General features: G+C 51.4%; 1 gene segment (V, D, J or C); it reads left to right on the top strand.

Moving 5' to 3' along the window:
- The first annotated feature begins 15,259 nt into the window (after positions 1-15,259).
- Positions 15,260-16,214, top strand: LOC123348474. The segment is given in 2 exon segments: positions 15,260-15,453; positions 15,783-16,214. Coding segments are annotated over 2 exon segments (396 nt in total).
- The last annotated feature ends 4,939 nt before the right edge of the window (positions 16,215-21,153 follow it).

Here is a 21,153-nt window from a genome sequence, read left to right as displayed (position 1 = left end):
GCGCTAAGCGGGCACTGCTCTGCCTGAAGTCAGTGCCAGAGGCGCTAAGCGGGCACTGCTCTGCCTGAAGTCAGTGTCAGAGGCGCTAAGCGGGCACTGTTCTGCCTGAAGTCAGTGTCAGAGGCGCTAAGCGGGCACTGCTCTGCCTGAAGTCAGTGCCAGAGGCGCTAAGCGGGCACTGCTCTGCCTGAAGTCAGTGTCAGAGGCGCTAAGCGGGCACTGCTCTGCCTGAAGTCAGTGCCAGAGGCGCTAAGCGGGCACTGCTCTGCCTGAAGTCAGTGTCAGAGGCGCTAAGCGGGCACTGCTCTGCCTGAAGTCAGTGCCAGCTGCCGGGCCCAGCCAGGGCCGCTCTAGGATTTTTGCTCCCCAAGCAAAACAAATCCTGGCTGCCCCCACTTTTTTTTCATGCCCCCCGGCACCTCCCCAACTCCACCCCGTCTGAACCCCTTCCCCAAATCCCCAGCCCCGCCCCCCCCGGCGGGCAGCATTTCCCTCCCCATTGCTTCCTGGGGGCCCCCACGACCTCCCACCCTAGCTCACCTCCGCTCCGCCTGCTCCCCCCCGTGTGCCCCCGCCCCGCTTCTCCCCACTCAATCTCAGGCGAGGGAGGGGGGAGAAGCGGAGCAGCGCACGTCCAGGGGAGCAAGCGGAGCAGAGGTGAGCTAGGGTGGGGGGTGCACAGGAAGTAACGGGGGATAGAGGAACCACTCCCTGCCCCAGCTCCAGGCACCAGCGCTCCAAGCCATGGGGCAAGCCATGTGGGGCGCTCTGCCGGCGCCGTGGGGGCAGCAGGCAGGCTGCCTCCGGGGGCTTGCCTGCGGAGGATCTGCTGGTCCCGCGGCTTCGGTGGACCTCCCGCAGCCGGAGGCAGCCTGCCTGCTGTGCTTTGGGTGACAAAATCCCTAGAGCCTCCCCTGGCCGCCTCCCCAGAGCGCCCGCCGCTGGGCTTCTCCTCCCTCCCTCCCAGCCTTGCTGCACGAAACAGCTGTTTCACGTGTGACAAGCCTGGCAGGGAAGGGGGAGAAGCGGAGCAGAGGGGCGTTCAGGGGAGCAGGCGAAGCGGAGGTGAGCTAGGGGGTGGGGGGGTGCACAGGGCTGGCTCCAGGCCCCAGCACGCCAAGTGCGTGCTTGGGGCGGCATGCCACAGGGGGCGCTCTGCCGGTCACCGGAAGGGTGGCAGGCGGCTCCGGTGGACCTCCTGCAGGCGTGCCTATGGAGGGTCCGCTGGTCCCGGGGCTTCGGTGGAGCATCCGCAGGCACATCTGCGGGATGTCCACCGGAGCCGCAGGACCGGCGACCGGCAGAGCGCCCCCTGCGGCGTGCTACCGTGCTTGGGGTGGTGAAATGGCTAGAGCGACCCCTGGGGGTGCAGGAAGTAACGAGGGGTAGAGGAACCATTCCCCACTCCAGTTCACCTCCACTCCACTGCCGCTGCCTCCCCAAGCACCCGCCGCTGGGCTTCTCCTCCCTCCCAGACTTGATGCACAAAACAGCTGTTTCATGCACAGGGAGCCTGGGAGGGAGGGGGGACGGGCGGCGCACTCAGGGGAGCAGGCAGAGGTGAGCTGGGGCAGTGAGCTGGGATGGTGGGGTGACTTTTTCCCCATGGCCCGGAGTCAGCACCTCTGATGGCTGGCGCCAGAATGCTGCCCCTAGAAATGTGCCACCCCAAGCACCTGCTTGTTTTGCTGGTGCCTGGAGCCGCCCCTGGTAGGAGCAATGCCAGCAGATCGAGGGAATTGATTATTCCCCTCTATTTGGCACTAGTGAGGCCACACCTGGAGTATTGCATCCAATTTTGGTTCCCGCACTACAGAAGGGATGTGGACAAATTGGAGAGAGTCCAGCGGATGGCAATGAAAATGATCAGGGCACATGACTTATGAGGAGAGGCTGAGGAAAATGGGGTTATTTAGTCTGCAGAAGAGAAGAGTGAGGGGGGATTTGATAGCAGCCTTCAATTACCTGAAGGGAGGTTGCAAAGAGGATGGAGCAGATGACAGAACAAGGAGTAATGGTCTCAAGTTGCAGTGGATATTAGGAAAACCTTTTTCACTAGGAGGGTGGTGAAACACTGGAATGGGTTCCCTAGGGAGGTGGTGGAATCTCCTTCCTTAGAGGTTTTTAAGGCCCGGCTTGACAAAGCCCTGGCTGGGATGATTTAGTTGGGGATTGGTCCTGCTTTGAGCAGGGGTTTGGACTAGATACATCCTGAGGTCTCTTCCAATCTGGATATTCTGTGATTCTAAGTGTTCAGTTCACCTGTCCACCTTCTTTCCGGAGGTGCCTTTTCCCAGTTTAAGCTGGTCCAGTCAGGCCCAGCCCTGGCAAGGCCCTCAGAGCCCCTCAAATTGACCTGTGCTGTGTCCGGAAACTCCATTTCCAGCAGCAGTTGGTGGAGCTGATTCCGATGGGTTCAGGGGAAGGGGCTGGAATGGATGGGGGGGGGGTCATCATGAGTAACACGGTCTACACACAGTTTACAGACCCACATAGTGATCACCAGAGACACAGCCAGGAATGAGTTCTACTTACAGGTCTGCTCTGCTCCCCCGGAACATACTGGCATGTAGTACTGTGTGATGGATAGATCTCTCTATGGTACAATTATCGGGACCATTTCAAATACTGGAAAGGAAACTGCAAATGGCAGTGATTTGTGCCCCTCTGTCTCTGGTCCTACCCCTGAGATTACACTCTGCTTCCATCAGAGCTGGGACTAGAACCCAGGAGTCCTGGCTCACCCTCTCCCACCTTCATCTAGCCCACTCCACTCCCAGAACCAGGAAAGCAGCCCACAAGTCACCCCATCTATTATTTTATTAACCTTTCTAAGAACATGGAGAGGGAGGGAGGGAGAGAGAGATTTTACTAGATCAGGGGTTTTGGCTTCAATGGAGCTATGCTGTTTTAAACTATTTTGGGATCTATCCCATTGATTTCAATGGAGCTATGGCCATTTACACGCTCTGATTTCATTAACTGTTATACTCAGCCTGTCAAATGTATTTATGGCTTGTTGGGTTGGTTTTACTGCCAGTTCGGGCCAGGTAAGTTTTATTTATTGCAAAGCAAACAGTCAATAAAACATACATTTACACCATTTTTTTCTTCTGTCCTGCCCTATATCCTGTGATCAAATAAAGTACATACGCATTACCTCTGTGTAAGACTTTCCTTATTGAAATCTTGCATTTGTTATTGTCACGGTCTCTCAGATCGTGCCCACTCTTGGCCCTGTGCGCCCTGTGGGGGGTGCGCCCTTCAGTGAGACAGCCCTTCTCGGGGGTCCGCTCTCTCTCAGGGTCAGGCCCCTCCACCTCCTGGAGCCGCACCTCTCTGAGCCTTAGCACACCTGTTTCTCACCATGGGCCCCCTCAGGGAGTCCATGCGCTCTGGATCTCCGGGGCCTCCTCACCTCCGAAGGGGTTGATGCAACCCTGTTCTCTAGCCCAGAATGACTCTCAGCCAGCATAAAACAGGAGGGTTTATTGAGAGTTGAACACCGCACAGGAAACTCTCAGGGCCTCAGGCCTGGTCTCTCTCAGTAACAGCAAATCCCAGTCCCCCTGCATCCAGGTGGGCTCTGCCTGCTCCCCCTCTCCAGCCCCGAGAACCCCCTGCTTCCCAGCTGGGCCTCCGATATCCCCGGCCCCAAGACCCGCCTCTGTCCATTGGCTTCTCTCCAGGTAAACAGGGTCATAAACAGGAAGTTCCTGGGTCTCCTCTCCTCTCAGCTCTCCTCTGGCTGGAACCGGCTGGTCAGGTCACCAGGGTTCTCTCTCTGCAGCCCATTGTCCTCCCACTGGCCAGAACCGGCTGTGTCTCCTGAGCCAGGTCTCCGGGTCACCAGGTCACCAGTCAACGGGGTCTCCATCCTCCAGGCCATCGGCTGGTGTCCCGAGTCCCTCTCCGGTCCTCTGTAACAACAAACTCCCTCTCCCCTCACCTGTTAAACCAGTAACACCCAGGGACACTGAGTCCCACCTCCTGTGCATGCAAACCACTGGAAAACACAGAAAAACCCCAATAACCCCCCCACACACACACTTCATCACATCTATACTGGAGGGATCTCTGATAAGCTCAACTAGCAGGTGAGAAATGTTTTTCTGATTGAAAACATCTTTCTGCCCAATGAGTTAATTTGCCTATTAAAAACAAGTTAAGAATAAAGGTTAAGTTACCAGTAGAAATAAACCTGTCCTCAGAATGGAAGGAAGCAATTAATGAATTTCTCTCTCTCTTCCCCCACCCCCCATTTTCCTCTTCTTTCCCTTTCTTTCCCAACACTGTTTATGAAGGAGGATGTTGTGTTCTCCTTTCGAAAAAATGGGCATTTCCCCCATCTACATATATATGTTCTCTCAGAGATATGCAAAACTCCCCAATCTTATTTGCTATTTAAAAACTCAGTGGTCCAGAGAGTCTTGTTCCTTCGATTTGCCAGCGACCTGCTGAATTCACCTTCTAAGCAATCCTATGGCTGTGCCCTTACCCGTCTGCAGCTTCATTTTCCTGAGTGGGCTTTCATGTTAGTTAATGATTTATTAATAATTGTGTATTATAAATCTGGTCATAAACTACAGGGGTGAAGGGACAGATAGAGAGTGGGAGACACAGACACAGAGAAAGATATGCAACCAGCATACATACAGAGGAAAGGATGGTTTGATGGATATTGCAGAAAGAATAGCTAGCCAGAGTGCAGAGAGGAGGTAGAATGAGTGGATAGACAGAGGGGTATTTTTAAAAAATATTTTCAAATATTTCTCTCTCTTTTTCAGGTGTCCTGTCTGAGGTTGTCCTGACCCAGTCAGGTCCAGACGTGAGGAAGCCAGGCGAGTCCACTATTCTGAAATGTGCTGGGGGCCGATCACAGCACATCTATCATGACTTGGATAAGACAGGCTCCGGGGAAGGGACTGGAGTGGTTGGTTTACTACTATTCCCAGTCTAGCATCTTCTACTCGCCTGCCATGCAGGGGCGATTCTCCGATTCCATGGACAGCTCCAGCTTGGATCTGCAGATGTACAGCCTGAAAGAGGAAGACACCGCTGTGTATTACTGTGTGAGACTAGGCACGTCCACAGTACTCCAGCCCCTTACAAATACCCTGCAGCACAGAAACGTGCCTTCCCCTAGTGTCCCCAGGCCTCCACTCGCTGCCCTCGAACGCCTCCCCGGGGCCCTGAACCAGAGCGTCCATGGCTCTCCCCTGCAGCTGTCCCTCTGCATCAACTGCTGCCGCAGGGTCCTAGTGCCCCTCACCACTACTGCCAGGGCAGGCTGACCCTGAGCCTGCCCTTCTGCCATGGACCCTTTCATTTTCCAGCAGGGCACAGACACCAGCACAGCCCCCCCCCCAGTCACCGCTCCTGCCCTACGCTGGACAAGGGGCAGCCCCATGCCCGCCCCCAGTGAGGCTACAGTGAGGGGCAGCAGCAGGGGAGGAGGCGCCAATGTGATGGCAGCCCCCACCCCGCACCCACTGCAGGGGAGACAAGGGGGCTTCCTGGACCTGAGAGGGGCCCTAGGATCATGTGCAGTGACAGTGGTGGGGGTGAGTGTGCTGCCGGGGAGGAGAGAGGGGTCCCTCCCCCAGAGCTCACTGCTGCCACCTGGGAAAGGGCTGGGGAGTTTCCTCCTCTCTGGCCCTTGTCCTGGGGCAGCCTGCCTGTACCCCAAACTCCTCACCCCTGCCCCCCAGAGCCCACACCACCAGCCAGAGCCCTCACCCCCTGCACCCCAACCCTCTGCCCCAGCCCTGAGCCCCTCCCACACCCCAAATCCCTCATCCCCAGCCACACCCCACAGCCCTCACCCCTGCATCCCCTTCTCCACACCCACCCCCAAACTATCCCAGAGCCTGCACCCCTGCCCTCTTCTCACACACCCTCTCCTGCCCCCAAACTCTCTCCCAGAGCCTTCACTCCTCATCCCCTCCTGTACCCCAACCCTCTACTCCAGCCCTGAGCACCTTCCCACATCCCAAACCCCTTATCCCAGCCCCACCCCAGAACCCACACCCCCACACCCCAACCCTCTGTCCTAGCTCTGAATCCCTTCCCACACCCCAAGCCCCTCATCCATAGCCCTCACCCCTGCTCCCCAGCCCTCTGCCTGAGCCCCTCCTACACCCCAAACCCCTCATCCCCAGCCCCATCCCAGAGCCCTCACCCCTGCTCCCCAGTCCTCTGCCTGAGTCCCTCCCACACCCCAACCCCCTCATCCCCAGAGCCCTCACATTTTTACATTTTTAAAAAAATATACAGTAACTCCTCACTTAACATTGTAGTTCTGTTCCTGAAAAATGCTACTTTAAGTGAAACAATGTGAAGTGAATCCAATTTCCCCATATGGATTAATTAAATAGGGGGGTTAGGTTCCAGGGATTTTTTTTTGTCAGACAAAAGATTATATTTTATATATACACACAGTATAAGTTTTAAACAAACAGTTGAATACTGTACACAGCAATGCTGACTGTGACGCTTGGTTGAGGTGGTGGAGTCAGAGGGTGGGATATTTCTCAGGGAATGTGTAGACTGTGTAGACTGCATAGACTGTCGGTCCTTCATCAGTTAAAACTGAGCCGATCACAACAATCTTCTCTTGCTCTGGCCATCCTTCGCCATGCTTGTCCATATCTCCTTGTTAGGAAATCATCCCACCTCTTTGGAGGCCAACAGCATGGCCATTTCAGTTCTCATGGATACCACTCAGATATAGCTGCAGTCCATCTGTTGTCACTGAGTCAGGCCACATATCCTGCCCACCTCATTTTGCTGAGCCTGCTTTCAACAACGACATCTCGCACTTGGCCAATCGCGGCTCCCACTGGCCACGGATCATTGCTCCAGGCCAGTGGGGACTGCGGGAAGCGGAGACTAGCACATCCCTCGGCCAGCGTCACTTCCTACAGCCCCCATTGGCCTGGAGCAGAGAACCGCAGCTAGTGGGAGCCGCGATCGGCCGAACCTGCGGACGTGGCAGGTAAAAAACCACCCGGCCTGCCAGGGTGCTTACCCTGGGTGAGCTACATGCCAAAGGTTGCCGTCCCCTGGTGTAGCCTGTCCTTGAATTTTGCACACCACTAAACAAGGCTAAATTGTGCGTCTGGGCCACATTGTCTTCTTGTAGTGAAACATGCTGTGCTGGCAAACCACACACGTGTTTATTACATTTACTCCTGGCTTAGGTAAAGCAATGCTCAGGTTATTGATTAAGCACAGACTAGGCAATAGCGCACGTAGCCCCTCCAATAGCTCACGTAGTCCCTTCACCAATTATGATATATTGCACAAGGGGAGATGGCTATGGGTGAACCAATCAATATGTTACAAGTAACTATGATCTCATGCTCTTTGTTCTAATTACTAATAAAAACCCAGCTCAAGAGAGCTCGGGACGCCTGCTTGACAAACCTCTTGACTCCGCGTCTCCTTGATCCCAACATCTGGTGACCCCAACGTGATTCACCGGATCCCGAGGACCCCTGCTCATCCGACTGGAATAGTCTATGTGCACCCGCTGGAAACAGCCACTCGTGAGTATGGGGAGCGATTTATCAGTGCCACAAAAGGCTCATGCTAAGGAATTATTTAAGCTCATTGAGGGGAGCGGTTGCCCAGCAGTTACGCTGCGGCATGTAGAGGATTTTGTTAAGGAAATAGAATGCCAATGCCCCTGGTATCCCGAAGAGGGGTCCCTGCAGCAAGCAGATTGGCAAAAGATAGGAACACAGCTCTTTGAGACACCGAGAGCAGCAGTACAGCACCTGCTCATGTGGCAGCGCTGTACTGAGGCAGTGGGAAAACTGGGGCCACAGGCGTCTCTCACTGCCGCCCCGCTTCTCGCGCTGACGACACCGCCTCCGTACCCGCGGGTGCTACCACCAGCACCTGCGGTGTCGGATACGGGGCAGCGGCCCTCGGATCCCTCCGTTAATAAAGGAACTGATCAGCCTTGTTTCCGGGGGAATCGTGGGGGCTGCGTCCGGGCGGCGGTTGCGTTGGCGCGTGAGACGGGGGAATTGAGTTTGGAGGAAGAACATCAGTGGGAGGGAGAGTTGCCCATGCTAATGCCTATAGCGGCAGGAGTCGATGCACAGGGCAATGCCGCCAGAGAGTGGGCGGCGCTACCGTATACAGTACTGAGGGAGGTGAGAAAAGCTATCACGGAGACAGGCATCAGGTCTAATTTCGTGGCAGGCATCTTAGAAGGGATTGGAAATGGCTACACGATGGCTCCACAAGATTGGAAAGACTTATTTCGTATGGTGCTGACCCCCGCCCAGTATATGGTGTGGGACAGTGAGTTCAGGTTAGCTGCTGTAGGATACTCAACCCCAGCTGCCACGCCTGACCAGATTTATGGAGCAGGCCAATTTAGCACTATAGAGGGACAGTTGGAGTTAGACCCAGACACATATATTCGTACTAAACTTAGTGTTATGAGAGCTTTCAGAAGGGTTCCCTTAAGTGGGAAACCGACTAGGTCTTTCACAGCCACCCGGCAGCAGCCTACAGAGCCGTATCCGCAGTTCATAGATAGGCTCAAGGAAGCAGTACAGCGGCAGGTCGATAACGAGGAGGCACAGCCAGAGCTTTTACGGCGACTGGCCTATGAGCAAGCTAATGCTGATTGCAAGAAGGTACTGCAATCTATAATACATCGCCCCTCGTACACTTTAGCGGACATGATTCAGGCTTGCGCGGATGTCGGTAGTCAAACCCATGCTATGGCTCTTTTGGCGGGGGCTATAAGACAAGGTAATAAACCCACAGGAAATTGTTTTAATTGCAAAAAACCGGGTCACTTTAAAAGCCAGTGTAGGGCACCTGGAGGGGGAGCACATAAAGGGAGACCCCAGGAAGGGGGTAGGCCCTCCAAAAAGTGTCCTAAATGCAACAAGGGGTATCATTGGGCAAATCAATGTCGATCAGGACTGGGGCAGGGAAACCAGTGATCGGGCCCTCCCCGGGCCCCGGAAAAACAACGGGGGCGGAAGAATTGACTAGGGTGCAACCGGCAACGACCGGCAGTGCTGGAATAGACTTGTATAATCAAGAAGAAAAATCCTCATTCTTACCGGGGGAAGTTCTTTTAATGCCTACTCAACTAAAAGGGCCCCTTCCTGAAGGGACGGTGGGCATTATACTCCCTCGGTCATCAGCAAGTAAACAAGGAATTATGGTAGTTCCAGGAGTGATTGATGCTGATTATCAGGGAAAAATATATGTTCAGTATTGGAGTCACCTGCCTTTTACTTTAAGACGAGGGGACTCCTGGGCACAAATGATACTGTTGCCATATGAGCTCCCTGGAGAAAAATCACAGGTAACACGTACAGGAGGTTTTGGATCCACCCGTACTGAAGGCGACAGCGACTCTTCCTTTCACCCACAGGTGGCGGCGTTGGTACATCGAATATCCCTGCACAAACCTCAACGTAAGTATAACCTCCAAGGTAAGTGGCTGACCGGTTTGTTGGACACAGGGGCGGATGTTTCTGTCATAGCTGAAAAGGACTGGGAACCTAAATGGCCCTCTGAGATAGCCCCTGCGGTATTCGGGGTAGGAGGAAGCCAAGCATCTAAAAAGAGCTCAATGGTTACCGGTAAAACCCCAGGAACAAGGTCCCATAATAGCATATATTCAACCCTGCATATTGCCTTTACAGTTTAACATTTGGGGAAGAGATTTGTTAGAACAGATAGGGGCAAAACTGGTTTTGGAAGATGAGTAAGCCTCAGGCTCTTCCGTTACAGTGGAAAACTGATAAACCAGTCTGGGTAGAACAATGGCCATTACCTAAAGAAAAATTAGAAGCTTTGCAGCAATTAGTTGAGCAACAATTGAAAGATGAACACATTGAGCATACTACAAGCCCGTACAATACTCCTGTTTTTGTAATTAAAAAGAAATCAGGAAAATGGAGGCTCCTTCACGATTTGCGGGAAATTAATAAAATATTAGAACCAATGAGCCCCCTGCAGTGTGGCCTCCCCAATCCAAATTTAATCCCTTATGACTACCAGGTGGCAATAATTGATTTAAAGGATTGTTTCTTTACAATACCGTTACAGGAAAAGGATAGAAAGTATTTTGCATTCACAGTGCCAGTCCTGAACAACGCCCAACCCACAACACGTTATCATTGGAAAGTGTTACCCCAGGGCATGTTAAATAGCCCTACCATGTGTCAGTATTTTGTAAACACTGCTCTTCAACCTTTCAGAAATAAGTTCAAAACGCTACTTGTATACCATTATATGGATGATATCTTAATAGCCGGTAGGCCCCTACCCATCACATGGAAAAGTGAGTTAACGGATATCTTAAGTCAATCGGGTCTGGTAGTAGCCCCGGAAAAAATACAGGAAGCCGAACCTTTTCAATATTTAGGTCATAAAATGCTTGCAGCATCCTCCATGCCCATACTTCCAAAACTTACCTTGCCAAAAAAATTAACATATGTAGTACTACAGCAAATTCTAGGATCCATAAATTGGATAAGACCGTATTACAAGATTCCCACATCTATGCTAACTCCACTGTTTAATGCCCTAAAATTAGGAAAGCAACCGGGAGACATAATATCACTAACAAGCGAACAACAGGAGGTAGTGCATAAGGTCAACGAAGCCATGGCAGAAAGGTGGGTAGATAGAGCAGTACCTGACGTGCCCCCCGTCCTTAATCATTCTTGGGGACACTAAGCAATTCATGGGGGCATTACTTCAACATACAAGTGAGAGAGAATTTATCCTCGAGTGGATGTATTTACCACACACACACAAAAACACACTCGTCCCATTGTCTGGAATGTTTGCTCAATTAATCACTAAAGGACGCAATCGAGCACTAAACTTGTTTGCCATGGATTTAGTAAACATTATTATCCCCATCCCCATCGCCACCTGAGAAGTTGCATGTATGCACTCGGAGGAGGTGCAAATAGCCCTAGCCAATTATGTTGGGTCCGTAACTTACCATACTCCCAAGGATCCTCGTCTCCAAGTTGCTCAGCATATTCCACTGAAAGTATTCTACTTGGTATCTCCCGTTCCCATAACAGAAGCTCTTACCATTTTCACCAATGGTGGCCCCTCCAGAGGGGTGGTCGCTTGGAAGAAAAATGACCAGTGGAAATCCCAGTTTACCTTACCGCAACGCTCTCCTCAGCGTGCGGAGCTGGCTGCGTTAATTCTTGCCTTTAACACATTTTCTGATCAACCGGTTAACCTCATAACAGACAGTTTGTATGCTGCAAATGTTGTTAGTAATATTGCTTCTAGTTGTGTTACTGCATCTTTGGATAATAATTTGCTTGGTTTATTTCTTTCCCTACAACTGATCTTACGTCACCGACGACATCTATTTTTTATCGCACATGTTAGAAGTCATCAGCCTTTCCCCGGAGAAATCTCGCAAGGCAATGCCTATGCTGATAACGCCTTAAAGGCTTTCCCCTGCTCTCCTATGGAAAGTCACTCCTTACATCACCAAAATGCTAGGGCATTGGCCAAGCAATTTTCCATACCACTATCTGATGCACAAGCGATTATTCAGCAGTGCCCTGAGTGTACTGGAAACCTCGCAGGACCCGCTATCGGGGTAAATCCTCGGGGGCTAGGTGCAAACCAATTGTGGCAAATGGACGTCACTCGGTTCCCACCATTAGCTCCCTGGTCCTATTTGCATGTAGTCATAGACACTTATTCTGGATATATATGGGCAACGCCACAAAAAGGGGAAAAGGCGAAACACGTCTGTAATCACCTCATTCGTTCCTTTGCAGTGATGGGAAAGCCATCAGCTTTAAAAACTGACAACGGCCCAGCCTATTGCTCTTCCGCGATGGCAGCGTTCTGCACGCGCTGGGGAATCACGCATACCTTTGGCATCCCATACAATTCCCAAGGACAAGCCATTGTAGAGCGAGCTAATCGCACATTAAAGACTGCTCTCCTGCGGCAAAAACAAAAAGGGGGAATTGTCCCCGGCAGCCTGACAGAAAAGGAAGAATGGCTGGCTCAAGTCCTGTTTACACTCAATCATTTAAATCTATTACCTTTCAATTCTCAATTTTTCACCAGGGCACAACGGCATTATCAGACGACCGAAGTTCTTCCTGCTCCAAAGGTAACCTATCGTCAGCTACCTGTCCCGGAGTGGAGCGAACCTGTGCCACTAATCACCTGGGGGCGCGGTTACGCAGCTGTATCAACACCGAGCGGCCCGCTCTGGGTACCTGCACGATACGTTCGACCATACAAGGATGGCGTGGCATCAGGGACTGAGCAACCCCATCCCTGACTTCAACATACACTTATATGATGAACAAGGAAAAGTGACAACGGGCCGAAAACGAGGGGGCCAACGAAATGCACCTGCCACATGGGGCCAAGTAAAGAACCTAGCTAATCAGGCTGAACAACTGTTGGAAAAAACAGGACAAGAGAAAACGGCAGAGAACTATATGATGGCATTAATAGCCTCATTAAATGCCAATTCTGTACTTTTGTTAACAATAATTATTTTCAGCTTAACTACTGTCCCTACGGAAGGGGGGCCGGTAGTGACTGGGGGGGTTCATCTTAATATATGGGAGGTATTTGCAAAGACTTTAAACCAAAGTACCTTCTGCTTAACGGAGCAGAGGGCGGTGGGGGAGGTGCTAGGATCTTGCCTAATACCAGTATGCCATAATCCCAAAGACATCAACAATGATACATGGTTTTATAATTCTCTAGAACAAAATTCTACCCTTAGGGCCTTAGGGTACCCCGGGTACCATAATTGGGGAGATCGACTAACGCACAAACCGCGTTTTGCCGTTACCCTGTTAACACCGCATGTTGCTAGTTTTAATGTTAGTTGTGCTAGAATGGTTAATTGTACCAAAAAGACTTGTATTCAATTCCCAAAAGGGAACTTCAATTGCTCAAGTATGGTTAATATATCATATATGTATGAGTACCTACAATTGCCAAGGGGCTGGTTCTGGTCCTGCCCCGGATATACCTTTAACTACATTCCAGCCAACATCAGTCATGAAACTCCATGCTGTCTTAGTAGGCTGTCTTTGGTTTTGCCTCAAAAGGAAGCTAAGGGTACACCACTTACTAAAACAAAACGAAGTGTATTCCTTGATGAAAGCTGTGATAGTCACGCGGCCCTAATTAGTAAGGCCGAATACGTCGCGCTGGCCGTATCCCTGGTTGGAGTGCCTGGTCTGGTGGCACGAAACAGTAAAAACATTAACGCCTTAGCCTGCTCGGCAGTAAAAGCCTTAAATACAACTTCTAAAGCTCTAGCCTTGTTAAATGAGGAACAGGGCGAATTAAGACATGGACTTTTGCAGAACAGAGCGGCCATAGATTATCTTTTAATGCAACATCATTATGGGTGTGAAAAATTGGATGGTATGTGTTGCTTTAACCTAAGCAATAATGAAAAAGCAGTGCACAACCAAATTGTAAAACTACATAATTTAACAAAAGAAGTTACTATGGATGTTGGTTTTTCAGAATTCTGGGACTGGCTTACTGGATGGCTGCCAGACCTATCCTGGCTAAAGCAAATGTTTGCATATGTTATTATTATAGCTGCAGGATTAATAGTTTGTTGCTGCATATTACAGTGTATTCCTTCACTTATTAGCCTATTTGTCCACGGCTGCCCTTGGCAACGACTTAATACAAAACAGAGCATTCATTATGCCTGCAAATTGCTTAAAAACAAAAAGGGGGAGATGTAGTGAAACATGCTGTGCTGGCAAACCACACACGTGTTTATTACATTTACTCCTGGCTTAAGGTAAAGCAATGCTCAGGTTATTGATTAAGCACAGACTAGGCAATAGCGCACGTAGCCCCTCCAATAGCTCACGTAGTCCCTTCACCAATTATGATATATTGCACAAGGGGAGATGGCTATGGGTGAACCAATCAATATGTTACAAGTAACTATGATCTCATGCTCTTTGTTCTAATTACTAATAAAAACCCAGCTCAAGAGAGCTCGGGACGCCTGCTTGACAAACCTCTTGACTCCGCGTCTCCTTGATCCCAACATCTTGTCTGATTCCATAATAAACTATTGGAACAATTACAGGCGTCACTGTAATCGGTAAGCACAGAGAGGCAGAGCTACAGGTTTGTTCGGTGTATGCTGAATGTGTTCAGGGCCAGGTGATCTATACTGACTAGGAGTATTCAGGGTTGGATGCTGAACTATGAAAAAGTCATTGTAGCTTGGGGTTTTCAAAGCGGCCTAGGCAATTTATGCCTCCAGATCCCAGGGTATTTCAATGCAAATGAGGCCCCCTTCTCCTCTCATCTGCTTGGAAAAATCTCAGTCTGAGGGACTTGCCCCAAACCAGCGAGTTCACAAAGCTCCTGATTCACATCCCGGTGCCTTAAGCACAGCACAAGCCAGGCCTCCTTGGGGAGACCCATCCTACCCTAGGCCATGGGGGTGGGAGGGGGGGAGAGTGATGGGGCCGATGCACATTCCATCCTTCATTGCTGAACTTCTGCTCAGGGCAGGGAAGCAGCGGCCTTTGGCAGGGAGTGTATATTAGAAGGAACTAGGCAACGGTCTTTGGCACAGGGGCTAAATTAGGAAAAAGCAGAGCAAAGCACCGTCCCGTTCTGTAGGCGGTGTCCTAAGGCCAGGGCCACCCCAGGCGAAAACAAAGCAAACCCTGCGAGGCGGCAGGAGCGCTGGTGCGGTGGGACTCCCGGCGCTGCAGACGTGCCCCGGGCAGCGGGAGCGGGGGGGAGGGGGGAGAGAGAAGGAGGGTGGCCAGGGCTTCCGCCGCCCCGCCTGCCGGGAGGGCTCCGCGCTGCTCCGGTCGGCGGAGGGAAAGAGGCGGGCTGCCCTGCCGGGCTTGCTGCAGGGCGCTCCCCTCCTCCGCACCGCCACTGCCCCCTACAGGGCGGCTGGAGCGCGAACCAAAGAGAAAAAAACCTGCAGGGCTGCCGAAGCGGCGAAGCAAAAAAACAAAACAAAAAAAAGGATCGGACACAACGTCGCCCCTTAGAATCAGGAGCTTGCTTGGCTGGTGCCTGGAGCTGGCCCTGCCTAAGGCTGAGAGAACAGTTTTCCCTTTTCTATTTGTCCATAGTCCTATTTTCCTGCGCAGGGTTCTGATCTCTGCTTTCCAGATCAGGCCACGCTCAGATCCTTGCAGCTTCACACCCCCATCAGCCCCTCGCCCGGCCTGCGCCTCTCGCTGAGTTCAGCCCCTTTTATTTCCAGCCCGCCCGGCTCTCCCCGGAATATGCAAAGCTGCCAGATCCGACCTCCTACTTAACCACCGACTCCGGCATCTCAGCCAAAGGCCCCGCATCCGGCTCAGGGACTTACCGGGCTGCGCTCCGATCCCATCACCATGCTGGGTCCGCTGGGAATCTGCGTTTTCCTGCTTGGCCTCTCCGGTGGGTTTGTTTGTTTGTTGTATGTTCACGCCTCCCTTTTAGATCTCTCTGCGGAGCGGGGTTTTGTAAAGTTCCTGGGTTATCTAGGAACACTTAGAAAATCAATAGCGCTTGTGATGCTAAATAATGTAAGTGCTTTAGAAAAAATTCCCCTCTACAACTCATCCTGCGTGAGAAGACATTGAGATCGGGGGAGTCATACTAGGGATGTATCAGACCAATATCTATGTATAGGTCTGTCTGTCTCCTTTTCTCTGTCGTATCTGTTTCGCTAACTTAATTGCTGTTTTTAAACATTACTTCTAACAACCCGCTTTGTTTGTCTCCAGGGGCCCGGGCACAGGTGGTTCTCACCCAGTCCGGCCCGGAGATTAAGAAACCCGGAGAATCCACCAAACTGACTTGTACCGTGAGCGGCTTTGATCTCAGCAGCTATGGTATGAGCTGGGTCCGACAGGCTCCGGGAAAGGGGCTGGAGTGGCTGATCTACTATTATTCATCGTCCAGCAACAGCTACTCCCCGACAATCCAGGGCCGATTCACAGCCTCCAAGGACAGCTCCAATTTCTACCTGCACATGACGGGCCTGAAAGCGGAGGACACCGCCCGGTATTACTGCGCGAGAGACACAGCGAGGAGAAGCCGGTCTGAGCTCAGACACAAACCTCGCCGGGTGTGAATTGGAAAAGAAGCGCCCAGCAGGTGGCGCTCCGGCGCTACACAGCAGGGAGCCCCTGGCCGCAAACACGCTCAGAAGGAGACAGGCTGGTCTGTCTGCTTGTGCTCCTTTCCCTGCATCCAGCACAGAGTAGATAAAAGCAGAAAATAAAGCAGCTCTTAAAACAGCCTTTACTATTTACTTATTTGTCCAGACCTTGCAGGAATCCTGTAGTGCTCCCCACTGCTCCACTCCAGCTGAACTCAATTGCAGAGGAAGATAAGAATCGCCACACTTCATAAGAGCAGGCCACAAAATAGGCCCTTTTCCGCTCTAGGTAATAAAGTAATAATTGGAGATATACCAGTCTCCTAGAACTGAAAGGGACCTTGAAGGGTCATCAAGTCCAGCCTCCTGCCTTCACTAGCAGGACCAATTTTTGTCCCAGATTCCTAAGTGGCCTCCTCAAGGATTGAACTCACAACCCTGAGTTTAGCAGACCAACGCTCAAACCACAGAGCTATCCCTACTGCCCCAAGCAAAAAAAAACATTGGCCACCCCCACTTTTTTTTTTTTGGCTTTTACACACGTTTGCACAGCCCCTGATTTGCATTGTTTTCTACTCTGTTCAGTAACGGCTGCTGATGGCTCTGTAACCTCATTCCAAGGGCATCTCTTAGATCAGGGTTTCTCAAACAGGGGTCACCGCTTGTGTAGGGAAAGCCCCTGGCCAGTCGGGCTGGTGTGTTTACCAGCCCCGTCTGCAGGTCCAGCTGATCGCGGTTCCCACGGGCCACGGATCGCTGCTCTGGGCCAATGGGGGCAGTTGGAAGCGGTGGCCAGTAAGTCCCTCGGCCTGCGCTGCTTCCAGCAGCTCCCATTGGCCCGGAGCAGTGATCCGCAGCCAGAGGGAGCCGCGATCGGATGGACCTGCATACGGGGCAGCTAAACACACCTGCCCGGCTGCCAGGGGCTTTCCCTACACAAGAGGTGACCCCTGTTTGAAAAGCCCTGTCTTAGATTCAAAAGAAACATGGAGCTTGTATTCATCACTTGGTTTATTGGGGGCAACTTGTCTTATTAAAGGAGAATCTCCTTTGCATTTGCTCTTCTTTCAGTGCGTGCCCCTCCAACTTCACTTCCCACCCAGACTAGAAGTGAGATCAGAGAGTTTCACTCCTTAAAATCTAAAACCCACCAGTGTTTCTTTCTCCTGCTTCTCTCTCCTTTCTGTAAAAGGCTCCTGGTGTCTTTCCCTTTCACCTTAATTGGAAGGAATGTCCCCTGAGCCCCCCAGTCCCCGCTTTTCCTCACCACCCTCCTTCCAGTGACCTGCTTCTGTAGCAAATGCCTCACATGTCTATGGTCTGGAAATATCCTACAAATCAAAAGGGAAGTGGAGGAGTTGGGATTAGGACAACAGGGTCTGGGGCACCACTCAGTCTGCCCACAGCCATTAAAAAACCTCACCCAGATAGCTTAGCTCCCAAATCTCTCTCTCTCTTCTTCTCCAACACTAGCGGGGTTTGCATCCAAGCAGCTGTGAATTACACTTATTGCTGGGGATATTTTTCTGTTTGTTGTTTTACCGCAGCCAGACAATAATCTGCATGAGTTACTGGATGCTCTTTTGCTAGCAGGGCTGCGCTGTACCAGGCACCCCTTTTGCGGCTCTGATCGCTCTGCAAAAAGACCAGAGGAAAGCAGCGGCCGATCCTCAGCTTCTGTGAATTGACATTGACTTCAGCTCTGACCATTCACAGCATCTGAGGAGCTGCCCCCAAAGGTGTTTCTCAGCTATACCAGCATGTGTGACACAAGTCCGGGACTATCTCCGCCACCTGAGACCTGGATCCTGCTCTCATGAGAGAGAAGTCAGCACAGATCCCTGTTGATCCCTGCAGGACACTGTCGGATTGGGTTCCTGAGCACAACTGGCTGGCCAGGGGAGTCCCAACAGGTATAACCAGCAGCCTGCTCCAGGCCAACACTGAGTTTTCTCTCCTTTGACATTCAATCAGCTCTTCCACAGGGTGACATCCCCGCTGGGTGAGCTGCGGTTGCTTCGCACACCGCTTCCATAGCAGTGAACAGGGCGATTGTTTGCAGGACCAAGTGACCCGCTCTTAAAAGCCCCATAGACCACATCCAACCACACAACCTGCCTTCCCTAGGCTCTGCCCTGCTGGATGGACAGGGGAGCACAAAACCCTGCATTAGCGGGATCCTTTCCCTCTCTCTCCCCTGATCTAGTACCTGCAATGAAGACGTGTCTGTGAAGTGCAACAGCCCAGTGGGCGCTGATGCACTGAGCAGAGCCAGAGGCTCATTCCTGAGCTTGGATCCCCTCCGTGAGCAGGAAGGTGCCAGCTCTGCGGGAACATTGTCAGCAAGGACCCTGCCCTGGCACTGAACTGATCTGGATCCGGATCCCCACCAATCCCCTGTCAATTTCTTCCCCAGGAGTTTATAAGAATGTCTGGACAGGATCTATACATCTGTTGTGGCCCCTCCCCACTGTCAGCTACACCTCGACATGGCGGAGCTCTCCCAGGGCTCCTGTTGTACGGGGTCTCACCACCGGTCGTGAGCTGGGGAAGGAGCAAGGCTGGAAATGGGATGGTGGAGTCCTCCCTCTCCAACCCTTCCTGGGGAGAAACTCCCATTGACTACCGGGGGGGGGGGGGGGATAGGCTCCAGCCCTGCACCTTTCCATGCAGCCCTGCAAAGCACATGTCCCTGCAGATCTTGTATTTGTGTGGATGTGCCCGCACAGGAGAGGGAGAGAAGCAAATTATCAGGCAACCCAGCGCCTCCTGTCTCTCCGGGCCGCTGCTTGGCAGAGGGGCTGTGAGTAGTATAGAACTCGATAGTATTCATCACCATGCATTTTTGACAGATTTCCACGCCTCTTTTAGGGCTTATGTCCCGCGTTCCCACCCCATTTCCATTGGCGCCAAAGTGTGGTGTTGTTGGCCATTTTGAAGAAATGTGTATGTGTATGTGTTTGACTAGGGGAAGTGTTGTGTATGTTTGTGCTTGGGTACGTGGAGAGAAAAAGGTTGAAAGAAGAGAGTGAGAGAGTTTAAAGATGAAAAAAGAAAGTTTGAGTGATGTTTAGAGAAAAAAGGAAATTTGAAAGAAGAGAGGTAAGTTGTTGAAGAAAAGAGGCTGATAAAGGCAGGTTATGAAAGAATAGAATGATTTTTGTTTTTAAAGGGTTAGTTTGAAAAAAGAGAGATTTTTAGTGAGTTTGAGTAAGGAGAGATGATGGTAAAGGCTTAGTTTGGTAGGCTATTAAAGAATAGAAAATTTTGAGATAAATGTAAAATTTACTAAGGCAAAACCTGTTTGGTAAGCACAGGATAATAAAGCATTTAAACTATTCAATACCAATGTAGGTTAAGAAAAAAGCATTTTCTCTTCCTACCCTTCCCCTTTTTTTCTTCTTCTTTTTTCAATGTTTTTTAAAATCTAAACCAAGGACAAACATAAAAAAAAAAAGCCACAGAGATCAAGACATGGGGGTAAGAAAGCTGGAGGTAAGTGGAGCTCACCCACTCCAACCAGTTAGGATGTTTTTATTATGTTATTAACCAATCGAGTTATCCACTTGCACTAAGTTATCAAGTTACTGTGGGAATTTTATAGATACAGATATAGATATATAGTTAGATATCTAAATATTATATTATATTTATTATATATAAATATTTATGTACATATACTAAATATATAGAGAAAGTGTGTCTATATGTATACATATACGCTAAATATTTTCACTGTCATTCACACTACGTTGCTGTTTGGGTGATACTGATGGATAATTTGGCTCCTGAACCCCTGAGGTCTGAATATCACTGGTTTGAACCCTAAAGGACAAGGTTTAATATCCCTGGCAAATTCTCCCCTTCCCCCTGCCCAGTGTGTGTCCCAGGCCCGCTCCTGACCTACCACAATCATAGGCCTTCTGTGGATACAGCCCAGAACTTTCCTGTCTCCCGACTTCCTTCCCTCCTGCTCCTGCCCTGAGAGCTGTTGGCTGATGCTACTTGGTAAAACCCAACCTTTCTCCTTCTCCCGGTTAGGCTGGGTGGCCTCTTAGCTAGCGACATCCAGACAGAGGGAGCTGCCCTAACCCTCCCAGGCAGGGGTGGCTCTAGGAATTTGGCCGCCCCAAGCAGTCATGCCTGCGGGAGGTGCACCGGAGCCGCGGGACCAGCGGACCTCCCTCAGGCATGACTGCGGAGGGTCCACACGTCCTGCGGCTCCATTGGACCTCCCGCAGCTGCGGAGGGTTCGCTGGTCCCGTGGCTCCGGTGGAGCTTCCACAGGCATGACTGCGGGAGGTCCACTGGAGCCGCAGGACGAGCGCACCCTCCACAGGCATAACTGCGGAAGGTCCGCCGGACCCGCCTGCTGCTCTCCCGGCAAAATGCCGCCCCACATGCGCGCTTGGCACGCTGGGGTCTGGAGCCAGCCCTGCTCCCAGGACCCACCTCCTTTACCAAAATCCCTCCTCCATTTATTGAATCCTCTTGCTTCCCTGCGCTGGCTTCTCCTGTGTTTAGTGTGAACATCTGCCTGTTTCAAACCATTGGATTTATTTCCAAGTTCTTTTTCCCACCCAGGGGAAATGACGTGAACAACTCAACAGGCACCCAAATCCAGTGGGTCTGGGGATTCTAATTCCCTTAACTCCCGTTCCAAACCCGCAACCATATGTGCAAATTCCACATTGACCTGCCCCCGACGCTGGTGTACAACACGCTGTAGATGGAGTCAGGCTGGGGGTTTATCAAGAAACCTGCAGCATTTCGAAGCCAGAATCTCACTGGATTTCACTGGCAGTTGGATGCCCAGCCTCCACCCGGTCTCTGCTCTTCTCTGCCCCTTGTCACCGGAGCGTGCGAGCGACTCACACCCAGTCCTGGATTTTACCCTTACGCGTGAAGCAGGGAAGTGTCATTAGCCCCATTTTACAGAGGAGGAACTGAGGCCCTGACTCAGTAAGGCTGAGATTATCCAACCCGCCTAGGGG

The sequence above is a fragment of the Mauremys mutica genome, chromosome 13, assembly GCF_020497125.1.
Source record: "Mauremys mutica isolate MM-2020 ecotype Southern chromosome 13, ASM2049712v1, whole genome shotgun sequence".
NCBI lineage: Eukaryota > Metazoa > Chordata > Testudines > Geoemydidae > Mauremys > Mauremys mutica.
The sequence above is the reverse complement of the archived record's forward strand: the minus strand, read 5'-3'. Positions and strand labels throughout refer to the sequence as shown.